This window comes from Colobus angolensis, unplaced genomic scaffold (genome assembly GCF_000951035.1).
Source record: "Colobus angolensis palliatus isolate OR3802 unplaced genomic scaffold, Cang.pa_1.0 Scaffold46, whole genome shotgun sequence".
NCBI lineage: Eukaryota > Metazoa > Chordata > Mammalia > Primates > Cercopithecidae > Colobus > Colobus angolensis.
This window is the reverse complement of record NW_012118043.1, coordinates 12,956,046-12,965,894: the sequence shown is the minus strand read 5'-3', so window position 1 is coordinate 12,965,894 and position 9,849 is coordinate 12,956,046. Positions and strand designations below refer to the sequence as shown.

Below are 9,849 nucleotides of genomic sequence, written 5' to 3'. Positions count from 1 at the left end.
CCAGAGGATAGGGGGGCTCACACACCCCGTGGCCAGTTTCTAGTCATGTGCCACATCCAACCTGAGCAGGTAGCAGAGGGGGAAGAGTCCAGAAGGGCTGCCCACAGTCCCGCAGAACACCCATGGAAGGCCAGAGCTGTCAGGGAATCCAGGGCACTGTGGAGATAGGATGGACAGGGGAGTTTAAATGGGCTAGCTTTGGTCCATCTGGGTACAGTATGGCCTTGCAGACAGAGACAATAGTCCCTCCCTTACAATCCTTCATTGTTCCTGAGGCCTCACTCTAAGAGAAAGAATCAAGAAAATATACATCTGCAGTAGAGCTGAGCTTCAGAACTGGAAGGAAGCTTAGGTTTACAGGCCCTCTCTATAAAGTCCATCCTTGGAATGGTTCTGTTCTGACCTAGTTCAGCCACCTGGATCTGCTACCTCCAATCAGACCACATTCTGCCTTCACCTTCTAATCCATGGGCATGTCCCTCTGGGTCAAAACTCCCCAGTGGATCCCCACTGCCTGCAGGGAGGTCCTCCAGGGCCTGACCCTAATGACTCCTCTAGGCTCAACCCCTCCTCCCACCACTATTTCGCCACCTGCACCAGAATCCCACCACCCTGAACCACACCCGATTCCCCAGAAGCCCCAAGCCTTTCACTGCCTGGGCACAGCCAGGCCCTCTGCCCTCAATGCCTCCCCTTGTTTGCCGGTGAGTTCCTGCTCACTATGCAAAACCTCCTCCAGAAAGCCTTCCCTGACTCCTCCAAGCACATCACGCCCATAGCCTTGCTTGTGTATGTAATATTAATCCTAATACTGGCTGAGATTTGTTGCCTGCTTATTGTGGGCCGAGTACTGCCTACCTCACACACCTGAAGGCACATCACTCCAATGCTGCAAAGCCTCTGCCCTTATAGTCCACCCTGGCTGAGCTCCTTAGGGGAAGTAACAGAGCTGTGAAGATGAGGTGCTCTTCCCCTGAGCAGCTTTGGTGGCCCCAGACGAGCAGGCATGGTGAGTCTGTCCCGCTTTTTGCCAGCCTGTCTCTGAGCAGGGATGGGGAGCTGGGGAAAACACTGGCCAGGGAGTCGAAGGGTCCTTCCATCTGTGTAAAAGCCTTCACCTGGCAGACCTTCGCTTTCTTTATAAAATGGGATGAGCAGCTCTTCCTGCCAGATCATGAGGATGTGGACCCCACAGTTCACAATAAGAAATGATCAATAATTCTCAAAATTTTGCACCCTACTTCTGCAAGGAGGGAGGAGATGGAGATTGCTGTTACTATTTCATTAACGACAAGCTGAGCGTTTATCGTGTGAGCTTTAATCACATGCCATGTATAGATGCACTTGATCTTCCTGGAACCCCAACTAGGTAATGATCACCCTCCTGCACAGGTGAGGAAAATGAGCACAGGTGGTGCCATTGCATACCAACACCATCCATTCAGCAGAGGGGTGGGCTGAGGTGGAAGCCCAGGATGCAGGAGGACCATTACGGTGATGGGGTGGGAGTGGGAGCTGCAGCCGGGTCTCCAAGCCCTCCTTGGTCTGCTGGGGACACCATATATCCCTCTTGGCTCTGCCCTTTCCCTGCCCTCCCAGACTGTGGAAAGGGGTGCCCCTGGGCTAGGAGCACCTGGGATGCATCAGCTGCCTTGTCGTCCTCATCATGGTTCCTCTCTGTGTGGAAGAAACACCTCCTGGAAGCGGAAGTGCAGGACAGCCCCATCCCTGTTGCTTGGCAACCAGAGCCAAGCACATCATCAGGAGAGGGGAGCCAGCGTGCCCCTCCCCCACACTGTGCCCCCAGGGAGGGTTGCACTAAGGTGTAGGTGGGCCAGGAATGCCTCCCAGGAGAGGAGGTGGTAGGTTGGAGAGGATCCTGCATGTGGGACCCAGGGCAGTTCTGGGGGCAACAGTCGGCAGAGCCCCTGATCCCACACCTCACTCCTGCAGCCCCTCTTACCAGCAGCATGCTTTTCTCCAGGCTGGGAGTGTTATTGGCTTGGCCTCATACTCGGAGCTGGCACTGAATTGCAGAACCAGTTAGAGCTCCCCTGGCCCAAGGGGTCACCCAGCCCTGTAGCCTTGAGGGGATACACAGAAAAAGCCAGAGATGGGCTGGGGCTTATCCAACATACGGCCAGCCAGTGGCAGACCGGGGATAGAATCAGGGTCTCCAGGGCCCTAGTATCTCCAAGCCAGGAGGGAGGATGTGGCCAGGAAAGGGTTACCCCAGAGTAGGTGGGAACCAGCCATTTAGTTTAATTGGTTCTTCCCTGGTTAGTAATTAGTTCTCAGCTAGAACCATGGCAGTGGGCTGAGGGCTGACTTGGGGGGGATTTAGCTGCCCCCATAGGTTCTATCAACTCCCTTCAAAGCACCCCAAATAAACAGTTCATTCCATGGAAGAACAGGGTGCCTGCTGTGTAAGACCAGCTCCAGCAGCTCCCACACGGAGACCCTGCTTCCCTCCTCCCTGCTCAGGGCCCTGCAGGTTCCTCTTTAGCAAAGAGCTTGGCACAAACACTCCCCACAAGTCATGCACAGCAGACCTCGTGTCCAGAAGACCTCAGTGTTCTTCTGTCTCCTCCACCCCAGTCCTGGGCCAGAGCCTGCCTTTAAGGCAAGAGGTCCAACAGTCCACTGTGTTTCTCACAGTGACCTGGGTCTGAATTCTAATTCTGCCACACTCATAGTCCTTCAGCAGGGCCAGCTCTCTCTGAGCCTCTGCCTCCTGACCCACAAAACAGGGATGATCTCATATCCATCACAGGGTGGCTGGGAAGATAAAAAGTGCCCTGTGTGGAGCCTCCGGCATAGAGGATGTTCAATAAATGCCACGTGAGTGAACTCACGTGAGGAAGGACACGGGTTGCCCTTCTTTTTATGCATTCCTGGTATGTATAAGTAACCTTTGCTTTGAAAGCTCTATTCTGCCCTCGGGGTGAGGTATCATCTGCCTCCTCAGGACTTGGGCCTGTCCCTTAGGTATGTCAGCCCCTTGGGACAGGTGATGGCTGGCCCAGAGCATGTGATCTGGTCACCTGGGCTCCCTCTGGCCTTGTTACCAAGAGATCAGAATAAGTTTTTCTACTAAAAATAAACCACTTTATTAAAATGCTAAGTTACGTATATCAGTCAATATTTTTTAAAAAGATCTTACTTTGTTTAGGGCAAAAGTTACGAAAATAATGAAAACAATTTTGAAATCTCAAGCCCCAAGATATGGTAAAGAACATCCTAGGAGTCCTTAGGAGTTGTGAGTCTTCATATTTTCCTTCCCTTGTTCTAGGAAACAAAGACTGGCCTGCCATTCCAAGTTCCCAGGGGCTTCCAGTCCCCAGGCCCTGCTTGGAGCCCCATTTCCTGGCAGCCTCTCTTTCCGCCCTAACAAAAGCTGTCCATCTCAGGGCGTGTCTGGTACTTCTCCCTGGCAACCTCAACCAGAGCTCCCCCGGCTTCTCTTCCCTGTGGTGAGAAATGGAAAAGGATGGCAGATGCAGAGAAAATGCCCAGCAGCTTTCCCAGTAGTCCACCCCGAATGTGTACGAATTCTGCTGTTCTACCTAGCCTTCTCTTACCTTCCCCAGTGGTTCTGTCCAATCATTTCCCAAAATTATCCACACTGAAACCAGACAGCCCTACACATTCAATGGCGAATGCATTTGGCAACAATGGACGACATGGGTGGGGAGGACAGGGGAAATCTGCAGCCTGGATGGGATACAAATGTTACTACCCTTGGGCCTGTCCCCGGTGAGTTTGCAATGTCGGGGCCACACCTATAAAGATAAATATTTGGCCGGGCGCGGTGGCTCAAGCCTGTAATCCCAGCACTTTGGGAGGCTGAGACGGGCGGATCACAAGGTCAGGAGATTGAGACCATCCTGGCTAACACGGTGAAACCCCGTCTCTACTAAAAAAAACAAAAAAACTAGCCGGGCGAGGTGGCGGGTGCTTGTAGTCCCAGCTACTTGGGAGGCTGAGGCAGGAGAATGGCGTAAACCTGGGAGGCGGAGCTTGCAGTGAGCTGAGATCCAGCCACTGCACTCCAGCCTGGGTGACAGAGCCAGACTCCGTCTCAAAAAAAAAAAAAAAAAGATAAATATTCGTAGACTGATTTTAGAGATAGAATCAGGAACAAAAGGGCAATAAGGTTGTTTTGTTTTATATATATATATATATGTGTGTATATACATATGTATATGTGTATATATATATTTATTTTGAGATGGAGTTTTGCTCTCTGTTGCCCAGGGTAAATTGCAGTGGTGCCATCTAGGCTTACTGAAACCTCTGCCTCCCAGGTTCAAGTGATTCTCCTGCCTCAGCCTCTCAAGTAGCTGGTATTATAGGCATGCACCACCATGCCCAGCTAATGTTTGTATTTCTTAGTAGAGACAGGATTTCACCATGTTGGCCAGGCTGGTCTGGAACTCCTGACCTCAAGTGATCTGCCGACCTGGCCACCTCGGTCTCCCAAAGTGCTGGGATTACAGGCGTGAGCCACCGCGCCCAGCCTTATTTTGTTATAATTTAATGTGATTCATTATAATCTGGGGGCTGCAAATGATAATGATAATCAGATCATGCAAAAGACAGTAATTACTATTACATCTATGCAGCCAGAACACATTCTAAGTTTCTCTCTTTGCTGGTAAGTTCTCTTGCTATGCATCATCAAATTAAAGGCGCCACCTTCCTCTTCTACCAAGTCCAGGTTAATTCTCATCCTGGTGTCTGTCTGACTCTCTACTCACACACATCTCTTTAAACAAATAAAAAAGCAAAGGTTCTGGGTCTATACCCAACATCCACAACGGTGCCCCTTCTTATGCCAGCCACTGAGGAAAGGAGAAAAATTGGGAGGAAAGAAATCAAGAGAAGGAAGCTAAGGATCAGGGCAACAGGGTGATTTCTTCCAGATCTCAAAGTGAGCTCTGGTAAGCTGAGGTCTAGTGTGTCCCTTTCCACCTCTGGTGGTCTGGTTGTTCTCATGCATTTTTTCACACACTAGGAATGAGGAAGTTCCCCCAAGAACTCCAGGTTTTTTGAGATGAACTGTGAGTTGGGCATGACCAAGGTTAAATGATCCAGCTGGGTGCTGTGGCTCACACCTGTAAACCCAGCACTCTGGGAGGCTGAGGTGGGCAGATCACTTGAGGTCAAAAGTTCGAGACCAGCCTGGCCAACATAGTGAAACCCCATCTCTACTAAAAATTCAAAAATTAGCCGGGTATATTGGCGTGGGTCTGTAGCCCAGCTACTTGGGAGGCTGAGGCACAAGAATCGCTTGAACCCAGGAGGTAGAGGTTGCAGCAAGCCGAGACTGCACCACTGCACTCCAGCCTGGGCCACAAGCAAGACTCCATCTCAAAAAAAAAAAAACGTTAAATGATTCAATCCTTCAGAAAAGATTCTTAGATATTGCTGGTTAAAAAATCTGGCTTGAAAAGCAGCAGGTGTCAGGAATGTGAAATAGGAATCCTATTTCAAAGCCACCTCAACTTCCTTCACTTTTAATCTACTGATGGGCCATCAGCAAATCTCACACAGCGAGCATAATCTCATCATTTTCAAATCAAGAGATTTAATAAGCACAAACCACCTGCAGGTGGGGAGGGGTGAAATGATGACTAAGACATAGTCCTCAGAAGACGCTTAAAATTCAATTACGGTTTTTGTACCTGAAAAATTTAACATTTTAAAATCCTTAGCTAACAGAGACAACAGAAGACAGGTCATGGTGAAGCATATGATTGTATTTAAGAAATGTTCAGAGAAAACCAAAGCTATGCCACGATGTGTGGCCAGGCGAGCTGGTAGCCCAGGGGAGCAGGAGTGGAAGTGAGTACCTAAGAGCGGGTAAGTCTGGAAATTGCTGGGAGGAGGAAACTTGCTGGGAGGGGCTGCTGGCACATCTACCAGGCCGATGAAGGGCTCCCTGCAGGAGGGCAGGTGTTCCATGGTGTGGCCAGTGGGAGGGCAGGAGTCAGGATGGGTCAGGCTGTGGGCAGAGGAGTAAGCCTTCCAGGCAGTGGGGGCCACTGAATGATCATCAACCCTTAACCACAGAGGAATGGGCTGAAAGTGCAGGGACAGCCCCTACTCGGTACCAGCAAGCCAGATACCTGAGAGTCACCTTTGTCCTCCTGAACCTCCACCTCATGTACTTTCTACAAAGCAGAACAGAACAGGCAAGGCCCTCGGGGTAGGATGGGCTCATTCCAAGACCTACTTTCTACACACAGCCCAAAGACGAAGTAGTAGCAGCCTACTGCCTATAGAAGCATCCCTTGCTAGCCTATGGAAGCTGCCTCTGACATCAGCCCCCAGAGGCGGGTCAGGTGCCCCTGCTCTAGGCCCCAGTAGCAGCTGTTCTTCTCTCATCATGACTCTCATAGACCTTTACTATAATTATATCCACAAATGTCTGTGTTCCCAGCAGACTAGAAGTTCCAGGAGGGCAGGAATACGCTCAAAGAATAAATAAATATATTTAACAGATAACGGAGGGAGGACAGAAGAGAAAAGGAGCAGGAGGGAAAGATACATGAACAAATGACTAAACAATAGAACAACAAAAAGGCAGCTGCCTGCAGGGTCGCTTCATTGCACAGCTCCAAGGAATGCTATTCACATTATGCTCAACATGGACAGTACCTCCAGCAGCACAATGCCAGGGGCAGGGCAGGCAGGTGGCTGGTCAGAGTGAGAAACTGGCCTGCTGGCCTCAGCTAGCAAAGCAGACAGAGCTTTTGCATCTCCATCCAATCCTTCTGCTTTCACTGGAAGAGTCTTGGGGAAGGGGAGGTCAGAAGACAGTGCACAGCAGACACATCCCTGACCCTCCCTTCCCACCACACACACACTGAGATGTACCGAGGGAGGCCTAAAAGCCGACAGAATGCCATTAGAGCTTAGGAGGAAGATGTAGGTCCCACAGGCGCACTCTCCTTCCTCAGACACCTGCTCCTTCTTGTCTTCTCGGACGCCATCAAATGCCCCAGTTGGGACTGATGTATGTCACCCCCCATGTCTCCTACCACTGCCATCAGCAAAAGGGCATATCCAGTGGCCCAGAGAACCATTTCGCACCAGTGGGACTGCACAGCCTCCCTGCCACAAGGAAATCTCTCACCCTGGATCCAGAGCACCCTTCCCACAATCCCAGCCTATATTCCACGGGCCAGGGGGACAGCTGCCAGGAGGGGGGCTCTCTCACTGGCTTGAGGTATTTCCTCCAGAGTGGCTTCTCAAGGGCCTCCCATTTAAACCAGTTCCCTGGTATCTTTAAAGACCTGATGTCCACCCGGGATTATCTGGCCCAGAGTGTGCTCCACACCCCGGTCCATGCACACCACTCTTCTCGGAAAGCCACTGCTGTTGCCCACCAGCCTAGAGAAAAGCCACCATTATGCTAGGCACAGGAAATAAGATAAAGCCACATCCCTCCAGCTCCTTCCCCTGGCCCATCTCCAGGGGACTCGGCTCATATCGGCAAGCCCATGCTGCTCTGAAAGACTCCACTGAGCTCAGCGGGCCCAAGTCCCCCATGTACAGAAGGTAAAGGACCTCCGAGGTCATATAAAAAGAGCCAGGGCCAGCATGAGGGCCAGCCCTCAGGAGGCTCTCTCCACTGCATAGGCTGCAGAGAACGCTGGCACAAATGACCAACAGATGCAAAACTGTGCAGGCAAGGTAGAAGAAGCGGCTGTGGAGGGGACTCCCCATCCCATAAGGCTTAGAGACGCACACGTCCCCTACCTAACTCAAAAGCTCTGTAAAACCTAAAACAACCCACTAATGATGCAACAAAGTGGAACAGGCTTTTCAGGGCCTTGGAACAAAGTGGAACAGGCTTTTCAGGGCCTTGGGACTCCCTGACAGAAGGCACCAGGGTGGCCACTAGCCCATCTCACTAACAGCAGTGACTCTCTAATGACCACGTTCCAAGGGCCCATAACCCTGCTTCTGACCAACTACTCATTCCTACCAGTCACAGGCCTCAGCTATAAGCCTGGCCGTACAGAAGCAACCCTCACTCCCTCTTGGGGAGGCTCGCCAGTTGTTGGCTTCCCCAATTCAAGGTCATCTTACTTCACAATGACACACTAGTGAAAAATACTGGACTGGAAACGAGAGGTGAGGCTCCAGCCCAGAAGTATTAGCAACTCACAATGGGACTCTGGGACTCTGGGCAAGGCCTCCCTGTTCCCTGGGGCTCAGACTTCCCATTTGAACATGTGGGAGAGGCGGTGGGTTCATTTCTTAGACTTCAGCTATCATTTCCGTGGTTCTGGGAGCAAAGGGGGTCTGTGGAGCCCAGCAGGGGTCTCTGTTCATCAGGAATTCTGAGGGAGCCCAGATGTTCCCTCAAACTCACCAGAGACACTTTATTCACCAAACTCCTAGTCCTTTCTAAAGCTTTTGCAGACTTAGAATAAACAAATGTTTGTTGAGAACCTACCAGGGTCCAGGCACTTTGAGAGGCACTAAGGAAACATGAAGAAGTAAGAGAATTGTCTTCAAGCAACCATTTTTCAGAGACAAAAAGTGAGTCACAGAGAGGCCTCAAATTTTACTAAAGGCAACACAGCTAAGAATTCAACTCCCAGGCTGCCTGATCCCCGCAGGTTATCTCCCAGGGCTCCAGGCCCACTGAGACTAGCACTGGGATGTGAATACCACCAAAATCCCTTCCAGACACAGGGAATGGTCAGCTCCATGAAACTGGGATCTACTAAAACAGGCAATCAGAATCCAAGGCAAATGCTGGCTGGCTGAGAGGATCTTCTGAAACTACCCAGCCTGGCCCCCAAACCCATCTCCATATTGGGCCTGGACACTACCTTCTAACGTCCTTCTCTGAACCATCCATCTCAGGCAATGAGCATCAGCAGACAGGGGCCAGTCACATGACCTCCATAACTCTCATGTACACACAGCACAGTAGCACTGTTCGTGGCCCACCCAGTCCTCCCACAGTTGCCTTTCTTTTGGACCCCCTTGTCAGAGAGGGTCTGCAGAGCCAGAGCTGGGGTCCTGCCCGACAAGGACAGCCTTCTGGGGTCCTGCCCGGCAAGGATAGCCTTCTCCCAGAGCAGAGCTGACCAGAGCTCAGTTTGTCTCCCTGCAGCCCCATTCGAGAGGCCTCTGGAAGGATGCTCCGAAAGCCACTCCTTCCTACAGGTGGCAGAGGGGTCCCTGCTCTTCAATCTGGGCTTCCCGCCTCGGGACCAAGCTGGTTTTCAGAGATGTTTTCCTGGGGAGGGAGCCAGGCAGCGGAGAAGCAGTCTTCCCCTCCCCCAGCTCTGGCCGGCTGCCACGGTGACCTCCCCTCCCCCAAGAAGGGCGGTGAGCTGGGAGGTGGGGGTGGGAAGAATCCACCGAGGCTCTCAGGAGGAGTGCTGGGAAGCAAGGCAGGGCGTGTCGCCTGGGCCTTTCTCTGCCCAGAGCCAGACTTCACAGCCTCTTGGTGTGAGGTGCCCCTGTATCATTCCCCAAATCGCCTCGAGTTGGGGTAGCCTTCACTGTCATTGCCCAGACCCCTGAGCAGCAAGGAGGCTAACGAGCGCCGGCGAAGGGCACCGGGTCTAGAACCTTCTGCGCCCAGTCGGACGTGAGACAGGGGAGGTAGGCGCCCCGTTCCCTCATGGCCTGCACTCGCTCTTTCGAGCAGAGACAGGTGCCGGTCTTTTCTCCCCTGGTGGCTATTTGTCCCAGCGCCTGGACGTGCCCTTTCGCATGGTTACCGGCAGGGTCCGCCGGGAACCCCCCTCCAGTGCAGCGGAGTGGGGCTCGGCCAGACCCCAGTTTCGCTTCGTTCTCCAAGGGGGGCGCCCGTCG

At 52.1% G+C, this 9,849-nt stretch overlaps 1 protein-coding gene across 4 annotated transcripts in view; it reads right to left on the bottom strand.

Annotated features, from left to right (window-relative positions):
* The window catches only part of RAB6B (RAB6B, member RAS oncogene family), a 71,248-nt gene that overhangs the window by 60,498 nt on the left and 901 nt on the right, over window positions 1-9,849 (bottom strand). Inside the window, exon 2 of one of the 4 annotated variants that reach the window (XM_011958199.1) lies at window positions 62-156. The exons of 2 other annotated variants lie outside the window; for them this stretch is intronic. Coding sequence is in view for 1 of the 2 variants with exons in the window: in XM_011958198.1 (XP_011813588.1) it covers window positions 26-56 (31 nt within the window). In the remaining variant the exon portion in view is untranslated. Of the gene's footprint in view, window positions 1-25; window positions 157-9,849 lie in introns of all 4 variants that reach the window. One more of the 4 variants, XM_011958198.1, reaches the window with a different exon arrangement.